The sequence below is a fragment of the Nicotiana tomentosiformis genome, chromosome 12 (assembly GCF_000390325.3).
Source record: "Nicotiana tomentosiformis chromosome 12, ASM39032v3, whole genome shotgun sequence".
Taxonomy (NCBI): domain Eukaryota; kingdom Viridiplantae; phylum Streptophyta; class Magnoliopsida; order Solanales; family Solanaceae; genus Nicotiana; species Nicotiana tomentosiformis.
This window is the reverse complement of record NC_090823.1, coordinates 100,941,160-100,963,279: the sequence shown is the minus strand read 5'-3', so window position 1 is coordinate 100,963,279 and position 22,120 is coordinate 100,941,160. Positions and strand designations below refer to the sequence as shown.

Below are 22,120 nucleotides of genomic sequence, written 5' to 3'. Positions count from 1 at the left end.
GTATTTTGAAGCAGGTGCAAATCAATATTCCACTGTTAGTCATCCTGCAAGAAGTGCCCAAATATGCCAAATACATCAAGGGCAGTGGCAAATCAGAGGTGGTTGACAGAGTTCGAGACTGTGACACTCACTGAAGAATGTAGCTCAAGAATTCAAAACAAGCTACCTCAGAAATTGAAGGATCCATGTAGATTCACTATCCAAACCTCGATTGGTAAGCACGCAGTCAGGGCGAAGCATCAATTTGATGTCTCTATCTGTGTTAAGATAGTTGTGGTTGAGTGAGCTGTGCCCAACCACGGTGATTTAACAGTTGGTTGATCGCTCCCTTGCTCATCCTGAAAGAGTAATTGAAGATGTGTTAGTTCAAGTGGGTTCTTTCATATTCCATGCTGATTTCATTATCTTAGAATATGAGCCTGATTAGGAAGTCCCATTTATTTTGGAGTGTCCACTCTATTATTGATGCTATTATTGATGTATGCAAAGGAAATATGATGATGAGAGTGGATGATCGAGTGGAGGTATTCAATATGTATAAAGCACTCAGATTTCCAGTCCACTATGAAGAGCTATCCATGATTTATGTTTGGAAGATGATGTGACTTCATTGGTGCCTTATATGAGCCCCATAGATCCTCTTGAATGAGCATTGATTGTGGATGAAGAAGACAGTAAAGATGAAATGATGGAAGAAATTGAGCAAGTACTTAACATATCTTGCAGTTATATCCATGGGTTTGAGAGATTTGAGAAGTTGGATATGCCTGTTACTTTGACCCCTCCTAAGCCATCTATTGAAGAAGCTCCAAAGCTAGAGCTTAAGCCCCTTCCATCGTATCTGCGCTATGCTTATTTGGGGAGCTCTGAGACATTGCAAGTGATTATCTCATCTAGCTTGATCGATGTACAAGAAGAAAAATTGCTCAGAGTTTTTCGTGAGCATAAAAAGGCTATTGGGTGGACAATTGCTGACATCAAAGGAATTAATCCATCATTTTGCATGCATAAAATCTTTTTGGAAGATGGACACCGCCCTAGTATTGAGAAACAAAGGAGATTAAATCTCATTATGAAAGAGGTCATGAAAAAGGAAGTAATTAAGTGGCTTGATGCAGGTATCATCTTCCCTATTTCTGACAGCAACTGGGTAAGCCCAGTGTAATGTGTGCTTAAAAAAGGGGGGATGACTGTTGTAGAGAATGAGAAGAATGAGCTAATCCCTACTCACACCGTGACGGGGTGGAGAGTTTGCATTTATTACAGAAGGCTCAATAAAGCAACCCACAAGGACTAATTCCCACTTCCATGCATCGACCAAATATTGGACAGATTGGCGAGGCATGAGTATTATTGCTTCCTTGATGGTTATTCGGGGTATAACCAGATTGTCATATGCCCAAAGGATTAGGAGAAGACCACTTTTACTTGTCTTTATGGTACTTTCACTTTCAAGCGAATGTCGTTTGTAATGCGCCGACCACTTTTCATAGGTGCATGATGGCTATTTTCATTGATATGGTGGAAATATTTGTGGAAGTCTTCATGGATGATTTTTCAGTCTTTGGGTCTTCTTATGATGACTGCTTGAAGAATTTGAGCAAGGTGTTGGACCGTTGTGAAGAAACAAATTTAGTGCTAAATTGGGAAAATTGTCATTTTATAGTACAAGAAGGCATCGTGTTGGGCCATATAGTGTCAAGGAGTGGCATTCAAGTTGATAAGGCAAAGGTGGAGAGGGTTGAAAAGTTACCTCCACCCATTTCTGTGAAGGGTTTCTGGAGTTTCTTGGGACACGCGGGGTTCTATAGACGCTTTATTAAGGATTTTCAAAAATTGCTACTCTTTTGTGGAGGTTGCTTGAAAAGGATGTAACCTTCAATTTTGATGAAGCCTGTCTGAAGGCATTCGAGGAGCTGAAAAAGATGTTGGTGGCTGCCCCATTATTGCGGCACCGGATTGGTTGTTACCATTTGAACTTATGTGCGATGCAAGTGTCCATGCTAGTCCAGAGGAAGGACAAGATGTTTTACTCCACTTACTATGCGAGTAAGATTCTTGATGATGCACAGCTGAATTACACCACTACTGAAAAAGAGTTATTGGCCGTTGTGTGGGTCTTTGAGATATTTCAGGCATACTTGGTGGGAACAAAAGTCATAATCCATACCGATCATGCAGCAATCAGGTATCTACATACAAAAAAACATCCAAGGCTAGATTGATGCACTGAGTTTTGTTGTTGTAGGAATTTGATATAGAAATACTAGATCGGAAGGGAATAGAAAACCAAGTAGTCGACCATTTATCAAGGCTGGAAAATCATGAGCATGTGGAGGAAGGTGGACAAATTAAGGAGGCATTCCTTGATGAGCAATTTTTTGCTATCACCCAAGACCCTCCCCCATGATGCACGGACTATGTGAATTTTCTTGTGAGTGGGGTACTTCCTCCTAAAATTAAATCTGAAGCTAGAAAGAGGTTTCTATATGATGTAAACTTCTACTACTGGGATGAGTCATTCTTGTACAACCAGTGTGCTGATTAGTTGATGAGCAGATGTATTCCAAAAAAGGAGGTGGAATTAGTGTTGTATGATTTCCATGCCTCACCTTATGGGATCCATCATGGAGGCGATAAGACAACTGCAAACATGCTACAATCTGGGTTCTTTTGGCCAACATTGTTCAAGGATGCCCATGTATTTGTTAAGAAGTGTGACCAGTGTCAAAGAACAAGAACAATCACAAAGAGGCATGAGATTCCTTTGAATAACATCCTGGAGGTAGAGATTTTTTATATATGGGGGATAAACTTTATGGAACCGTTCCCATTGTCCAGAGAAAACAAATATATCTTGCTAGCAGTTGTCTAAGTGTCAAAATGAGTAGAGGCGATCGCATTGCGAACAACTGATGCCAAGGTGGTAACCGTTTTTGTGAAGAAGAACATATTCTTGAGGTTTGGGACTCCACTACGTCGCCGTATAAGCTTGTTTATGGGAAGGCATGTGACTTACCTATTGAACTTGAGTACAAGGCGTACTGGGCAATTAAAAAGTTCAATATGGACTTTGAAACCATGGGCGAGAAGAGGCTCTTCCAGTTGAATGAGTTAGATGATTTCAGGCTGCACTCTTATGAAAATGCTAAGCTTTACAAGGAGAAGACAAAAGATGGCATGACAAGCGTATCAAGACACATCACTTCCAACAGGGCCAACATATAGTATTGTTCAATTCTAGGCTCAAGTTGTTTCCTTGGAAGTTAAAATCGAGGTGGTCAGGTCCATTTGAGGTGGTGAGAGTCACTCCTTATGGTGCAATTGAGCAGCACGCTTTTAATGGTGAAAGAAAATTTTTGGTGAATGGGAAAAGAGTCAAGAACTATTGGGGAGGAATCATTGATCGTGAAATAACCAAAGTAGTACTCCCTGATGAGTAAGAGAGGCCCTGCGTCGTGCCGCGACGTTAAATCGGGCACTTGTTGGGAGGCAACCCAATTTGTATTGCTTTAATAGCTTAGTTTTTCAATTTCTTTTTAGTTAGAGTACATTAGATAAAATATCATAGATAGAATGTTGTGGGGTGTGTAAATTGGATATATAAAGTGCTCGGGGGGATCAGGGACTTCAAAAAATAATTAGAAAATTGCCAGAACAGCTCCCCACGCTGCGTGGGATGCACTTTACAGTGAGATCGGAACCCCCAGCTCCAGGACTAGCGCGGAGCGCTGGGCTGGGGTTCAGGTATGTATTATAATTATTTTTCTTTTTTCATTTTATTTATTTGGTTTATTAACCCACACCCATAAAACCCGACCCATATACCCATCTACCCTCACATTATAACCCATACTATCTTCACTTAAAAACAAATTTAACATAACTCCCCCTTTCACCAGTCACACTCTCTCCCTCTCTGCCCCGATCCCTTCCCCCTCTCTCTAAATTTTCCAAGTTTTTCTCCTGCTTTCATCGTCAATAATCAAGGTATGTTCTCTCTTCTCCATTATTTTTATTTTGTGAGTAAGTTCCCAATTCCCCCTCCCAAATGCGCCAAACCCCAAGTCCCCATTAGTATTTCTTTTGAACTCTTTTCTATGGTGGGTGGTCTATTGTGCACTGAAATTAGTTGATAAAACTTGATTGTTGTGTTATATACAGAGTAGTAAACTAAAATTCCCTCTACTTCGTTAAAATTTGGGAGGTCCATAATGTTCCACCATTATTGAACTAAGTTGCACACACCTCATGCCCACAATGTGTTTAATAAAATGTTTGAATGCGTACTTTGTGCATCGGTGAATTTTGAGTAACCGAGTGTAGTTGTATGTGATATCGGTCTAAGTGTGGATGGTTTGGGGGTGGTTTTACATAATTCGGAGCGTGACTTTAATGTGCACATGTTTTCCACACCAGGTACCTTGTATTATGTGTGTTGTAGCATTTTCTAGAATTATCTAGTGTAGTATATTAGTTGTAGAGATTAAGGACCATGTGCCACTTGCTTGCATTAAGGCTAAACCACTTCGCCATGATTGACCACTTGATTTGTGTGGAATAGTTAGTGAATTATAATTGTGCAACATGAAGAAGTCTTGAGTACACATTGTCTTGTGTTGCACCACTTGTGCGTTTAACACCAAGCTTGTGAGTCTAGTACATTGAGCCTTCGATTTTAAGTGTGGGGTCATCTTTGACTCTCACGATAACCTTAGGTGGATTTCTTGATTCATTATCACATTCATGATTATTTGTGTTATATGTTGCTATGGCTTGTGATAGTGCGAACAAGGGCTAGGGAGTAGGGAAATCCTCAACCACTGCTCCCGCGCCTAAAGAATGCAGGCAAGGGAAAGGATCATCTAGGCAAGCTAAAGGGAAACAAGTTGTTGATGGATCAAAGAAGGCACCATTGGGACCGAGGCCTCATTTGGATCTAGTTCGTGATGATGACATCTAATGGCATAGGGATTTCGTGCCATATGGGCGGTTTGTCTCCGAGATAGGTATTAATGTGAAAACTTTGGAAAAGAACTTCTTGGACGTACTTGCCCAATTGCGAGAACTGAAAATGGATAAATTGTTAGAGTGCCCTAGCCATGCAAATTTTAGCATGGTGCAAGAACTGTATGCCAAATGGAATGCAGACTTGTTCAAGTCATAGGTCCGTGTAAAGGAGGAGCCAATGGATAGGCGGTCCTTATGTGAATTTTTGGGAGTTGATAAGTCTAACCCGCGGAGGCTACAAAAATTTGTCAAAGGCCTAAGCTACCAGGCAATACTCTTTGTGGCGTTGATTCGAATGCCAAGTGGAAGAGAACTAAGGGCGATGCCCATCATGAGATGATCCGCTTTGATTTCAACAAGACTGCCAAGGTGTGGCAAAATTTCCTACATGCCAGACTCATACTAGTTGAGTGCAATAATGAATGCACTCGGGCTTGAGTGTGTGTGATATTTTTTCTGATGACTGGGGACCCATTAATGTAGGTGAGATCATGCTAAGGGAGATGTCCTGTCACGACCCAAAATTCACCTAGTCGTGATGGCACCTAACCTAACCTGTCAGGTAAGCCAATTAACAACTATCCAACTTATGAGATTTATTAAGGTAAGAAATGATAATACACCACTTTTATACAAAAATTTCCCAAGGACAGGTAGTACAAATCATGAGCTTCTAAGATTTAGAATTTGCAAAGCTGATATGAAATAAAATACATCATCTGTTTGAAATATACATGAACAGATTAATGATTCTAAAGCTACCAAGAAATAGAGGCAGCTATGACCGGATTGCGGAAACATCTTAAATGTCAGCCCCCGCCACACATCGTAACATCAACATCCAAAATCTGCACACAAGGTGCAGAAGTGTAGTATGAGTACAACTGACCCCATATACTCAGTAAGTATTTTGCCTAACCTCGGCGAAGTAATGACGAGAATTTTTAGTAAAAGATACTCAATGTTATAACCTGTGCAGTATACTAACAATAGAAACAATTATAGAACATAACAGATACGGGTACAATGAAATAACTATGCAAGGCAGAAAAAGATTACTAGGAGAAATCATAATAGCAAATTCATAACTTTCCTGGTATGAGAAATATATTCAAGATATCACATCAAATGGCACGGTAGCCCCTTCGTGCATTTATCTCATTAAATTCATGACTTTCCTGGTGTGAGGAATATATTTAAGATATCATATTGAATGGCACGGTAATACCTTCATGCACTTGTCTTAGTCTCACCCAATATATATATATATATATATATATATATATATATATATAGATAGATAGAGAGAGAGAGAGAGAGAGAGAGAGAGAGAGAGAGAGATCAAATCAATTGGCACGACAACACCTTTCGTATATTTATCTCTTTCTCACCGGGCATACATATAACAGTACCAACTAGGTGAGAAAAATGCCAATAACAATAAAAGAAATGAGGTGGGAGGCATACATGAAGAAACAACGAACAAAGCAGTACATATGGACCATGGAAACAGGCTAGGAAAAAGAGGCATAGAAATTATGACAGCAATTAGGAAGGAAAAATATAAATTTCACTAATTAGCATGGTAGAAGGCTCAGATACAAATATAGAAACAAGAAGAAAATCATAATATTTGCAAGTTAAATAGATAGAAGGCATGGATACACAACAACACTTGGGGTAGAGGATACAGAAAGAACAACGACTACAAGTCACATAGAAAACATAGGTGCACAATAACAGCTCAAGATAAAGGCATGAATGTATACACAATTAAAAGATATCACAATATAATGTATGTCTCTTGTCCTCACCTGCACGGAAACACCCTTCATGCCATGAATATATGATAATATAAAAATAATGGCACGATATTACCCTTCGTGCTTTTACTCTCATCCTCACATGATAATGTAAATGAAATGATACGGTATTATCCTTCGTGCATAATAATGTATATGAATGACACGACATCACCCTTCGTGCTTTATACTTTTCCTCACATGATAATATATACGAAATGGCACAACATTATCCTTCGTGCATAATAATGTATATGAATGGCACGACATCACCGTTCATGCTTTATACTTTTCCTTACATGATAATATATACGAAATAACACGACATCACCATTCGTGCTTTACACTCTCCCTACATGATAGTGTATATGAAATGGCACGGTATCACCCTTCGTGCTTTACACTCTTCCTTACCAAGCACATGTATATCATTAACAAGCAAGGTAGGAAGCACAAATAACATCAAAGATAATGTTTAAACGAATGTTCCAAATTGAACATCAATCACGACTTTCAAGCCAATAACAATTCAATAAACTTCAAGTACTTTATTATTCAAGTATTTCAACAAGCCTCAAAAATGATCTTCAACTCATGTATAATATTCAAAATCTCAAGAATAACAGTCGTAGAGTCGTATTTGTGATTAAGTATAATAACGATCGGGTTTCGCACATTAGTAATTTTCACAAAAGTCCGTCATAGTTTTAACCAAATTATAATAATCCAAATCATGGTTTCTAGCATTTAATGCCATATTCATAGAAATCTAGGAGTTAAGAAAACATGAAACAAGAGTGTCACATAATTCTACAAAGCACAATAAATCGTATAATTTACCCCCGAGCATGATTAATCCTGGCACATGCATATATGCTCGTCACCTTATATATGTATCACCCCCTGCATGTAGCAAACAATGGCAATTAGTAGGAAAAATTTTCTCAATAAAGTTAGGCAAAACACTTACCTCAAACAATCTAATTCCAATACCGAGCAAGATAAATAATACTCCAGAAATTTTATTCCGCACGTATCAACCTCCAAACACCTTCCTATATCCTCAATTCAATCCAAACGATCTGTATCTATTCAAACAATATGAAAATTAATCACAATGTACTCCAATTCTTATAATTTAACAATTTATAAAATTTTCCAACTCCGTTCGAAAATTCGACAGTGTGGCCCACATCTCGGAATCCAACAAAACTCATTAAATCCGATAACCCATTCAATTACGAGTCCAACCATACTAATTTTACTCAAATCCGACTCCGAATCGATGTTCAAAACTTGAAAATTTATTTTATAAAATTTCCACAAATTTCCATCTCAAAATACTAATTAAATGATGAAAACAATGATATATTCATATATATTAACCAAATCCGAGTTAGAATCACTTACCCCGATGAATTTCTTGAAAAACCCACGAAAACTCGCCACAAACCGAGCTCCCAAAGTCGAAAAATAAATAAATGAGATGAAACCCACATTTATATGGTACCAATCTGATCTCTCAATGTGCTGAACGCACATTTTTTGTGCGGTCCGCACATTCCAAGTTCTGCGGCCGCAATGCAAATTGTGCGGTCACACTTCAGCAATGACTGCACTGCTAGGCTTCTGTAAATTGGCCATACATTGTGCTACAAATGTCCAAATAATGATTAGTTTATTTTTCTAGAATCTAGACTCAAAGGACTACAACTTTCGTTTTTGAATCATCTCCATATTCCTTATAGATTAAAAGATATAAGCTTCCGAAGTCAGACAATCAAACCTGCAGAATCCCCTTTCTGCGGCCCGCATATTTTCAACTGCAGTCCGCACATTTTCCACTACCTCTGCACTTTGGGGGATTGCGGTCGCACATCCGCACTCCAAAAATGTGCCCTCCGCACTTCAACTGCTCCAAGACATCATCAAAGTGCCGAAATCCCCAAACTTGTTCAAAACTCACCCCGAAACACACCCGACCGCTCGGGACCCCATCCAAATATAGCAACAAGTCCCGTAACATAACATGGACCCACTCAAGACCTCAAATCACACCTAAAAATATCAAAATCATGAATCGCACCACAAATCGAACTTAATAAACTTTGAATCTTCCAACTTCCAAAACCCGTGCTGAAACGTATCAAATCAATCCGGAACGACTTTAATTTTTTTACACAAGTCATAAATGACATAACGAAGCTACTAAAATTTCCGGAACCATGATCCGAACCCGATATCATCAAAGTCAACTCCCGGTCAAACTTATGAATATTCCAAACCTTCAATGTCCAACTTTCGCCAATTGGTGTTGAAACCTTCTAGAAATATCCAATTGAAATTCTGGGCATACGCCCAAGTCCAAAATCACCATCCGGACCTAACGGAATTATAAAAACTCCGATCTGAGGTCGAATACTAAAAAGTCAAACTTGGTCAACTCTTCCAACTTAAAGCTTCAAACATAAAATTTATTCTTCCGAACTCCGAAATACCTGAAAACCAAAACCGATGATTCACACACGTTATAATACATCATATGAAGTTATTCAAGAATTAAAATAGTTGAAAGGAGTGTAAATACTCAAAACGATCGGTCTGATCGTTACTTGGCCCATACACAATTTGGACAGAAGATCAAGAGATTCTTCTTATGCAACTTGCTCATGCAGTACATGCTTTCCCGAGAGGTGCCTGAATACCCCAATTATGACGAGGTTGTGGAAGCTCCTATGGGGTTGATGGACATCACATCTTTGTTGGAGACTATGTCTAAGTTTAGCCAGGCGGCACGGAATGAGAGGGACGAGAACTTCAACATGTACCTCTATAACTCCATAAGTGTGATCATGAGTAGGATGGGTGTATCAGACGAGGAGTGTATGCATCTACGCAATGATTTATCTAGTTATTCCAAAGTGATGATGGGGATTTCACCTGGCAATCCCGTTCACCCGTCAGAGGATGAGAACACTCACAAAGGCTCCGACACTGAGGATGAAATTAGTGATGAAGTCACGGGCCCCATGGCTTTGGTGCCCCTGGGAGCTGATGATGATGATGAGCCCGGAGCTGCGGCTGGCGGGCATTTTGAGGAGGAGGAATCCGACTAGCAGGGAGTTTTTCTTTTCACCCTTTTTTGCTTTACATTCTTACATGCATCGGGGACTATGCATTTGCTAAGTGTGGGGTGGGGGAACTAATTCTCGTGATGAAAATTGTATAAATTTGTTTCTTTTTAGTAGTTCAATTTGTAGGAACCCGTAGTAGACTTAGTCTAGATTTAGAAGGAAAAAAATACAAAAATAGAAAAAAAGAAAAAATCAGAAAAAGCTCGAACTTTTCCCGACAATGGATCTTTTGGACAATTTTCTTGAGGGATTAAAGTCCGATAAAAAATACCAATTTTTTTTTAGGATAGTGATGTAGTATCCCTTGGTTTTTCTTTGGGAACCGGTTCTTTTCCAAGGGTGTAACTCGAACTGGGTACTTTTCTTTTTAGGAGTAGGTTAGGAAGAAACTAAGTTCCTCCGATGTACCTATTGACGTGTTTGGTGCTGGCACATTAGGTTATGGCATGCGCTCTGTCTTCCCGTACATTTGGTTTTAATTGTGATGCTTGAGTAGATTAAAAGCCTACTCTGTGATGCCTTTTCTCAGTTGTTCGACTTGTATGCCACAAAGTGCAATATTGCTTAACATTTCTCAATTATATGTGCTTGCTTGACTTGAGAGTTGAACAGAATTGTCTCGATTGAGTTATGTGCAATGTGTGTGTGAGGAGTTGTGATTTTCTGTGCTATTCTGTGTAGTGTAGAACTTGCCTCGTGTGTTAATCGAAGCAAAATCATTAAGTTGTTCTAGCCTAGGAGATGACATAGGCGTTTCTTGCTTTATCATAGATGTGCTTATCACTTAAAAGTAAAAAATTTCCGTTGCTAGCCCCTTTGAGCCTATAAACCTTTTCTTTGGCACCCACATTACGAGTTGTATCCCTATTTTGTTCTTACTTTGAGATTGTTGAACCTTTACCTCCTGAGAAGTAAGGTAAGAGATTGGGGAGTAGATTTGGAGTGGAACCATGGAAGGGCCCTTAAGGTGCACTAAAGTTGTGGAAAAAGGTCACTAGCCGAAGAACCTTAACGTATGGAGGGTGTGTAGAAAAGAAAAAAAAAAGAAAAACAAAAGTGCAAGAAGAAAAAAAAATGATAGTTCAAATAATGTAGAGAAACACACACCTACCAATCTTACTAATTCGTGCTAGTAGGAGTATATAAGTGCTTAATTGAAAAAAGAGGCTATGATGTATATGGTTTGTGGCGAGTGAATTGGTTGAGAAGAAGATGCGCTCAATTTTGAGTGTAGTGTATTAAAGTGCTTAGGAGGGTTAGTCACTATTTTTATATGTATAATACTCGTCCCTTAGCCTACATTACAACCTTAAAGTCCTAATTGATTCTAGATTTGGCTAGCTTAGATTAGTAGAGATGTACACAATGGGCAAGCTTATGGTAAGGCCACGGGATGCACATGGATTCTTTGTGAAAGTGAGCGATATTTTTGTTCAAATTGTGTGATGTCCTTAAATTATGTTCAAGTGCATACTTGAATGTGTGAACTATGCTATATTCACTCTTTTGTTATTGGTGAGGGCACATGATCTCATAAAGGATTGGTAATATTGTAAACGTTTCTTGTTGGGTGAGTGCGCAAGTTGAGGGTGCTTAGTGGTTGCGAGTCGGATACTGAGGTAGGGTGGTGACAGATTGGTTGTATAAATTGATTGAATTGAAATGTTTATACTTGGGCATGTTTAAAACGGGAAGAATGTGAAAATTGAATGTTCATGCTTGATTTCCAGTATCGATCATAGTCAAGGGTAGAGTATATGGTTAAAAATTGAAGTGCTCCTCTATAGTTGAGATGTGTTCGTTGTTGGGGTGTAGTTGATAGTCCTATTTCTCGAGGATGAGCAAGAGTCTAAGTGTGGGGTGTTGATATTTAGCTTAAAGTATATATATTTATATGTATATCACCTTGAATTTTACTCATGTTTCGTGGATTTCAGATGTGAAATGTAATGATTTATGATAATTCGTGGTGTTTTTATATGTAGGAATCATCCGAAGGTAATTTGGGGCGAAAAGTGCGATATTAGAGCCAAAAAGGAGCAAAAGTGGAAAATGGCCATCTGTAGTGCCACAGGCAGCGTGGGACGCTACCTGTGGCACAGTTTCTAGAAGAAAATAAAAAAAGCCAGTGTCAGGGATAGCGCCCCACGCTCCCCTGGGCACTAATGACAGGAAATCTCTCATACTTCGCCCGGAACAAGGTTATTTCGTCCCAAGACCTACCCAACATGTATAAAATCAAGACTAAGCCTATATTGGGAGGGGAGATGCCACTTTGAAAAAAAATACACACGAGGAACATCCGCGACAAGGATATCTTAGTTTTCTTCATCTTTTCTTAGTATTTTCAATTATTCAACACTTGTGAATTTGTTTGATATTATCATGAGTGGCTAAAACCCATAGTTCTGAGGTTGTGATTTAGCCATGAATATTATTTTTTAAAGTTGACTTAACCTTGATTACAATTCACTAATATATGTTTGTTTCTTCAAATCTGTGATTAATTGCTTAATTGTCTGGCCAACAGTTAGGTTTTATTTACTATCTATGCTATGCTTGGAAAAGCTACGTTTAGATTAGAGAAGAATTCAAGAAATCATGATCTTTACTCTGAGCGGGGGGAGAGGGCGGCGGATTTGTGATTAGGATAGGAATATACCTAATCACCGTACTTAATTAAATATCGCAATCTTAATGTGTTCGTAATAGATTGATTCCATAGGAATATATGCATTAATCTACTTTGAATAGGCGAGTAGGAATTAGGGAGAATACTACGAGAGCAATTGTTCGATTAATTAGCAACCATGAGTGAATTGTATGAAAGGGAGAGTTAACTAGAACACAATAGGATTGGTGAATCGATCACAACCCTGGAATATTTGTCTCTACTGAATACACAACTACTATTTTGCTGCTTGATAATTTAGTTAATTGTTAGAATTATTTCTTAGTATAATCACTCTATTGAAATCTGATTGACTTGACTGAATAATAATCTTGGGTGAAACTAGTGGGTAGTTAACACAAGTCTCTGTAGGTTCAACACTCGATTTATCACTTTATTACTTGTACGACCACGTATACTTGCGTGTGCGTTTAGGAGAAACAAGTTTTTGAGGGGAAAAAAGGAAAGAAAAAAAAATTAAAAAAAAAAAGGATAAGAGAAAAAAAAAACCTCTCCACTGTTATTCTGGAGGTCGAATATTGTCATTCTGGAAACCTCAGATATATGAGGTTGATATACTCCGAGTGACTGAACAATTAGTGTACTGTGGAGTAACTCATAGAGGCACTAGAGAGAAGTTTTATATTACTATTGTGTATTGTTTCAATGATCAGGCTCTTAGAAGAGGGCTATGGGATGATATAAGGAACTTATATGCTCTGACTCAGGGACCATGGGGAGTGATGCGGGACTTCAATTGTGTATTACATAGTGAGGAAAGGATTGGGAGACCAGTAATTGTGGCAGAAACCAAGGATTTTAGGCATTGTGACCTAAGATCCACAAGTTCATTCTTTACCTGGAACAATAAACAAGAAGGGGATGACAGAGTACTGTGCAAGATAGACTGCGTACTAGTTAATTATGAGTAAATTTCCCAACTCCCTGCATCCACAGTACTCTACATGGTGAAGGGTCTCTATGTCCATTGTCCTGCTATCATCAGATGGGGAAGTGGAGGAAATATCATAATAAAATAGTTTAAGTATTTTAACATGTGGAGCATGGCACTATAATTCATGGAAAGAATGGAGGAAAGTTGGAGCTTAGAGATCACAGGCACCAAACAGTACCAATTGGTAGGGAAGCTAAATAGACTCAAGTGGGTACTACAAAATATCAACAAGAACAGGTTCAGTGAGGTGAAGAAGCAAGTAGACAAGGTAATGGGGGAACTTCTAGCATGCCAAGTTAAGATCTAGGCAGATCCAACAAATTATTACCTATATAAGGAGGAGAGCATGCTTGCACGGGAGTATAGTAACTGGAAGGAAGCAAAATACCAATTCTTGAGGCAGAAAAGTAAGATGCAGTGGGTGATGCAAGGGGACCAAAACACCATATTCTTCCATAGCTTTATGAAAGCTAAGAGGAACACAACAACAACAACCCAGTATAATCCCACTAATGGGGTCTGGGGAGGGTAGTGTGTACGCAGACCTTACTCCTACCCTGGGGTAGAGAGGCTGTCTCCGATAGACCCTCGGCTCCCTCCCTCGAAGAACTCCCCACCTTGCTCTTGGGGTGAATCGAACTCACAACCTATTGGTTGGAAGTGTAGGGTGCTCACCACTAGAGCAACCCACTCTTGCCTCTAAAGCTAAGAGGAACACAAATAGGATTTTCTCATTAAGGGATGCCAATAGGGAAAACATAACAGAGATGGATGGAATTGCAAGAGCCTTAATTGACTTCTATACAACATTATTGGGGACAAGTAAGAGAAGTAGGGACAATGTCTGTACCAGCTTAGTTAAAAAGGGGTCATGTGGCATCTGAGGATAGTAGGAATGTACTGGAGACTAACTTTTCAGGAGAAGGAGGTGAAACATGCATATTGGCAATATTATGGGGCAAAATCCCTGGGCTGAATGGCTATGAGAGCCAATTTTTTAAAGACGGCTGGAGAATAATTGGGGAGGACTTAACTATAGGGATGTTAGAATTCTTCAAAATTGGGAAAATGCTACAAGTGATCAACAATACAGTGATTACACTTGTTCCAAAAGGAACACATGCAGACTCCATGGGAGATTGTAGACCTATGACATACTGCAATACTGTGTACAAGATCATATCAAAGATGTTATGCCAGAGTCTAAGGAAAGTGTTACCAGATATCATCTCAGCAAATCAAAGTGCATTTATTGAAGGCAGATTCATTGCTCAAAATATCCTAATTTATCAGGACTTAGTGAGACTCTATTATAGGAAGCATACAACTAAAAGTTGTCTAATCAAAATAGATCTTAAGAAAGCATATGACTCGGTGGAATGGAGATTTGCGGAAGAAATGCTGCATGCCTTGAACTTTCAATGCAAGTTCATCAGATGGATAATGACTTGTATAACAACTATTCTAAACACAATAGCTATTAATGGAGGACTGTATGGATGCATTAAGGGGAAGAGAGGGTTAAGATAAGGGGACCCACTATATCTCCCTTGTTGTTTGTTATTTTCATGGAGTATTTTTCAAAGATAATGGGATTGGTAGCTAAACAAGATGGATTTCCTTTGCATATAAAATGCAAGGGGCTCAAACTGAATTACCTCATCTTTGCAGATGATATGTTGATGTTCTGCAAAGGAGAGTTCCAGGCAATAGTGTTAATGCTAAGCGGGCTACAATCTTTTTCCAATGCTTCTAGGCTCACAACAAATGATGATAAGTCAAATATATTCAGTGTCAACATGGAAGGCCAATGCTTGAATGATTTATGTGAAATGACCGGCTATAAGAGGGGGGCACTACCATTCAGATGCCTTGGGGTCTATATCACCCAAATGGTTATCTACAACGATCTGTGAAGCACTGGTGGATAAGCTGACTGCAAGGGTGAAATGTTGGGGGTCAAGGAACCTGTCATATACAGGTAGAGTGCTGCTGATGAATGCTGAATTATTGCATATACACTCCTACTGGTCAGCCATATTTCTACTCCCAAAGAAAGTGTTGAAAAGTATAATAGTAGTGTGTAGGAATTTCCTACGGAATGGGAAGACTTACACACATAAAGCCCATTTGGTTGCATAGGAGTTAGTACGCAGAACCAGGAAGCAGGGGGACTAGGGATACATGATATTATTATATGGAATGAAGTTGCAGTAGAAAAATATGTCTGGAACAAAGCAACAAAGACAGACAACCTGTGGGTGCGTTGGGTTGACCGCATATACCTAAAGGGAAGATCATGATGGCAGTACAAACCTCCCTAAGGTTGCTGATGGTACCAGAGGAAAGTATTCACAATTAGAGACAAATTTGTAGCTGGCTATTTGCAAAACAACTGGCTCACCACTAATGGAAAATACACATTGAGTAGTGGATACAACTCGAAGAAATGGTAAATGGAAGAATGACCTTGGAAAGGGTGGGTATGGATTCGAATGTAACGACACGGCCGGTTGTTTTGAGCTCTAGCACGTCATTCAACAGCTTGAGGCCTTTAATAGTTTCACTTCGTATTTTATGACTTGTACGTGTGGCTAGAATTGAATTTCGGGAAGTTCGGAGTTGATTCAAAAAATATTCTCAATTCGAAAGCTTTAAGTTGAAAGAGTTGACCAAGGTTTGATTTTTGAGTAAACGACCTCAGAATCAAGATTTTAAGGTTCCAATAGGTTCATATTATGATTTTGGACTTGGCGGTATATTCGGTTTGAGTATCGGGTGGTCCGGGAGCATTTCGACACTTATTGTGGAATGTTAGTATTTTGAAGGTTTTAGAATTTCCTAAGTTTGAGTTGAAGTGTACTTTAATGTAATTGATGTCCGTTTGGGATTTCGAGCATTGAAATAGGTTTGTATTATGATTTATGACTTGTGCATAAAATTTGACATCATCCTGGGTTGTCTAAGTATGTTTCAACGCGTTCGAAGTTGGATGAAATGAGTTCGAAGCTTAGAAGTTGATTAGTGAGATTTTGAGGCGTGATTCTCGATTTCGGTGTGGTTTTATATGTTCTGAGGCTTAGAGAAAGTCTGCAATATATTTATGGACTTGTTGGTGCAATTGGACTGGGGCCCCGGGTGGCTCAAGTTTGTTTCGGACCACCCGGAGCATGTTTGAACTTGGCTGAAATTGTTGGTGTGCTGGTGTGCTTCGAAATCGCGAAGGAAGTCCCGCTATCGCAAAGAAGGCTGATGAAGGGCCCCTATTTTTCTCTTCTCGAACGTGAGGAGGCTCACACGAACACGGAGAAGGACCTGGTCCTACTTCGCGAACTAATAGGCTTGATAGCCAACGCGAAGAAAGTTGGGATGGAGATGGTTGTGAGGCAGAAGCCCTTCGCGAACGCGAGGTGTAGAACAGAAAGTGAAGGGCGGGGTCAACTGAGCATCGCGAACGCGATCACGAGGTCGTGAACATGAAGGGTAGCTAGGTAGCTGGGAGGAGTTGGCCTTTGCGATCGCGAGGCTTTTTCCGTGATCGTGAAGAATAACGAGCCTGGGCAGATTTGATTTTAATACGGGATCTCGCTCCTTTCATTTTCACTTGGTTGGGCGATTTTTTGAGCTCTTGAAGAGGCGATTTTCATCATCTATCATGAGGTAAGTTATTCCCACTTATTGTAAGTTAAATATATGAGTTATATATGGATTTAAACACGAAATTTGTAGAAATGGTGGGATTTTGAAGAAAACCTAGAATTTTATATTTTTGGATTTTTTAATGTGAAATTGGGCATGGAATTAGGAATATATTATATATTTGAGTTCGTGGTATTATGGATAATATTTATATTTAAAATAATATTGGAATTCGAGCACGTAGGCTTAAGGGGTCACGTTGTTTGACTAGTTTCGGATCGATGGGCATCATTTTGAGGTGTTAAAGAGACGTTAAAGCGAGTTATGGAACTTCAGAGCGATGTAAGTCTCATGTATAACCTTGTGAGGGGAAATTTATCCCGTAGGTGTTATATTTGTTATGTGCTATATGTTGTGGGAGCTACGCACATATGAGGTGACGAGTATCCATGCGTATGCTAGAATTCCTAATTAGGACTGGGTAGACTTAGATTCACGCCATGTTTTATTTGCAACAATTGAGTTATCATTTCCTATTTTATTACTTTAATTTACATTCAACCTGAGACTAGACTCGCGTAGAGTACCAGACTTGCCATTTTAGGTACTTGACAAGCTACTTGATTAGCCATGGAAAATTGTGCTTCCCTTACGAATTTCTTTCGCGTTGTGCATATTCATCGAAAAGTTTTCTCAGATTTCATAACTCGCACGTATAATCATGAGTGGGGTCAGGGACCCGTTAAATCTTCTTATTCTAATGGGATCAGGTCGTTCGCCTCGGCAAGATTATTGTAACACACTCTTATGAGATCGGGTCATTCACCTCTGTAGGATTATTGTAACACACTCTTATGTGATAGAGCCATTCGCCTCGGCAAGATTATTGTTACACACTCTTGGAAGGATATTGTAACACTCACTTATGGGATCAGGCCATTCGCCTCGGCAGTTCTATAAAATACTCCTATGGGATCAGACCGCTCGCCTAGGCAAAATCGTGCGTGAACTTTGACAAGAAGCCAGTGCAATCTGTGAGTCTTCCTAACTTGAGATGTGATGTTCTATCTGGTGGTGGCTATTATATACTCTATTTGATGAAATAAGCGTTATTTGAGGACTTGTGTTCAGTTGAGGATCGTATCGTGAACGTATATTTATTTTTACTGTTTAATTACCATGCTTCATACTTGTCTACTTTTTACTGTACTTGATTTATTGGACCATTAGTAAGTGTCGATGTCGACCCCTCGTCACTACATCTCTGGGATTAGGATAGATACTTATTGGTTATGCGTTGATTTACATACTCATACTACACATTTGCACTTATTGTGCATGTATATATTTCTAGTGATCTTTTGGGTGCAAAGGCACAGCTATTGCGGAAACTTTACGGTGACCTGTATCCAATGTTATGATCCGCAGCACACGGAGTCTCCTTCATATTCATTTATGTTATCTTGTCTATTTTACATTTCAGACAGATGTTGTATTGGTATTGTATTTCTTAGTAGTTGCTCATAAACTTCTTACACCGGGTTTTGGGATATCCTAGTTGTTGTTTATGGGTTTGTATAATATTGTCATCTTTTATTTTATATCTTACTAACAATGTATATACCTATCATTTTCAAAGAGTAAATTCCTTTACTTAATAAAACTTATGATTTCAAGTAATAAAATGAATAATTATTTAGATGGTTCATCATTGACTTGCCTAACGGCGATGTTGGATACCATCACGGCTTATAATTGATTTTGGATCGTGACAGTTTGGTATCAGAGATCTAGGTTCACTTAGGTCTCACGAGTCATGAGCAAGTCTAGTAGAGTCTTGCAGAATGGTACAGAGAAGTCTATACTTATCTTCGAGAGGCTACATAGTTGTTAGGAGAAATTCCTTTCCTTGACTCCTCATCGTGCGATTTGATTTCGTTGAAGCTTATGCTTTCAGTTCCTTCCTACTCATTCATACGCGACTTCGGACAGTTGTGGTGCATGATGCTTTTCCCACCGAATGTGGGTGGACCATTATCGTCGTCTTATGGAGGGGTATTCTGTCATTTCACCCCAGTGTTGGTGTTGCCTACGGCCGAGATTTGATATTTCTGAATTTGGTTAAATTCTTGTTAATATTGTGGTGTCGCCGTCCTTGATGGAATGTATTGAGGCTCATCGGTATGTTGGCCTTTATTTGTTTGCCTCTGGGCACAATGTTGTGAGATGGAACCTACGAGGAAGTTATCATAGATGGCTGTTTTTTATGATTTCAGGATCGAATCGGCATTTCCAGTGTTGATGGTTCGAGGGAAATGATCCCTGAGGTGGTCTCTGTGCTTAGGAATTTTGAATGTGACAAGAAGGGATTCATTGGAATGTAGGAAAATGTGAGTATTCGATTATTGTTTTGGATGCAATATGGCTTCGAGTTTCAAACACATTGTTGGGCCTTCAGGTGATGTTAATGAATGAAAGGATTCTTACGGATGGCGGATCAGTGTGGACCCATGGAGAAAATTGATTTCATGATAGAGGTAACTATAGCAATGATGTTAGAGGAGGCCAATATGAGGTTACACATGTGGGTTATCTCATGTGAGCAGGTTGGAGGTTGCGTGGTATTGAGGAGGTTCCTACGAAGAGTTCTACTTTCTGCCAAACATGGGATGCATGTATTGCGATGTGAGCTTGGGTCGCTTGAAGAAAACAGTATAACCCCTAGAAGGTTGAGCATGTGATGGTGGCTGATAATTCAGGATGTGTTATGATTGGTGCAACAAGAGCTTGCGAGAAGTTGGCTGAGTAATGGTGTGGGATTATGGTAACTAGGAAGAAGAAGTCGGTGTAGGGTCTGGATCTATGTGATTGTTTCGTAAGGCTAAGTAGGGGAGCCCACCGTCTATAATTGCGTCACGTGGTTGTGTGCCTGTGCAATTTTTTATCATCAGTACACAAGGAGGTCAGTTGTGACTAAGGGAAGAGAACATCAAAGGTAATTCAAGCAAGGGATTTTATGGGTGTGTGCTATACTTTTGCCTTATTGGTTTGTGTGAAGGTTGGGGAATGACTCAGAATTGTTATTTCTTTGGGAGTGTGATGTACAAGGGAAAGGATTCTTTCGGTTTCTTCTTGGGAGCATTCATATGCTAATGGAGCACAAATTATCTAGTTATATATAATCGGGACTAGATTAGAGTGGATGACTCTCAATAATGGTGCTAGTGGATTCGAGATTTAAGGTGTGGTGCTTAAGGATTTTCGGGCCCGTTATATGACTGAGGATTTGGGTTTTGCAGCAGAGTGTGAAGGGTACTTGGAGAATTTCAATGTTATCATTGGGTTTGAGGTGCGGTGTTAGGAAGATGGAAAGGAAACAACTCCGTTGTCGCAGAAGGTATTTCAGAATAGGTATGTCAGTTGGAGATACTATTGAGTGCATGATGTCACATCTCCTTTTTCCCCCACAAAAGATATATGTGTTATGAATTGTTGTGGGTTAAAGAGTTTTTCCAATTAAAGTGACAAATTTGAGTAGGGATTATTTAATTTATAGAGTCGCCACTTGGAATTGATTTTTTGGGTGTTCCAAGTCACCATTTATTTGAATCCCTAGTCAAAGTAAGGTTTGACTCTATTATTATTGATCTGCAAAAACAAAGTCCGGGTAAGAAATTCTGTTGACCGGAGATAAGGTGTAAGGTATTCCCCGAGTCCCGTGGTTCTAGCACGGTCGCTTTATTAACTACATTTGGCTTATATTATTTTTGGATAACCTGTATTTTATTGGTTCTCATGTTTTACCTATGTCCGCTTTTATTGCTTGATTAGATTTATGAAAATTATCTTGAAATAAGTCGCGCGTACATGTACTCATTTTTGTTTGGCATCAAGAATCATGTCACGCGTACGTGTACACAATCAATAACACATTTATTATTATTCGAAGTTGATTGGTCAAGTCATGTGAACGCGAACTTGTATTATTTTCCTAAACTAATTTGAAATTATTGTAAGACCAAGAGTTTATGGATAGGAAATTATTTGGAAGTCGGGAAATATATTAGTTATTTAAAGTATTGAAAAGTCATCCACACTTAGAAATATTTATAACTTATTACTCTATCTTTGAAATTAGGAGACATTTATCCATTATGGAAGAATGAGCTAATTATTGGTGTAGTGACAAAATTATTGGGCCTGACAGATTTATACTCAATCTAACCCATGTCTAATTATTTCTTTCCTATTAAATGTGGTAACTCATTTCTGGTTCACTTACTTGAACTCCAACGCATAGCCCATTAATATGGCAAGATCTTCATTCTTAATTCTAAATAGCAAATCTCATTAAGATGAAATCCTATTCAAATAATCTGTTGACAAATCGCTTGAAACATGTAAAAAAAAACTACAACATGATAATGTGAATAAATAAAACAACACAAAAAATTATCACATGAACTTCTATAAGAACATCACACAAAACAATAAAATAATTAACAAAGGGAGGATAAGCAATGAACCTTTAAGCAAAAAATTTCCTTTAGAACTTGATTAATGCAAAAATAATTCTGAGTCGAGCAAATACACCAAACCAAGGGCAAATCGGCAGATGAGCAGAAATCCAGCGACGAACCTTCTAAAATTCGAGCCCGGACCGAAACTCGACTATACCTCGTGAGGCTGATGGTTTTTGGCGTGAGAGAGGTGATTATCAATGAAGCTTCACAAGATGTTTTTAGGCTTGAATTTGAGGTATTTTTGGGTCTTAAACAGGGTGATGAATTGCTTGAATTTTCGAAAAAACTAATGAAACGAGTAGAAATTCACTTAGCGCAGAAGAAGAATTTTTTTTCCCCCTCTCAATTCTCTCCTCTATTTTTCCTTCCTTCTCCTCTTTTCTCCT

General features: G+C 39.0%; 1 protein-coding gene across 1 annotated transcript; it reads left to right on the top strand.

The window, feature by feature from the left end:
* The first annotated feature begins 688 nt into the window (after positions 1 to 688).
* On the top strand, positions 689 to 9,928 carry LOC138903124 (uncharacterized). Its single transcript, XM_070191042.1, has 5 exons — positions 689 to 1,118; positions 1,388 to 1,802; positions 1,856 to 2,188; positions 2,560 to 2,785; positions 9,488 to 9,928. Exons 1-5 carry the CDS (start codon positions 689 to 691, stop codon positions 9,926 to 9,928), a joined length of 1,845 nt encoding a protein of 614 aa, XP_070047143.1.
* The last annotated feature ends 12,192 nt before the right edge of the window (positions 9,929 to 22,120 follow it).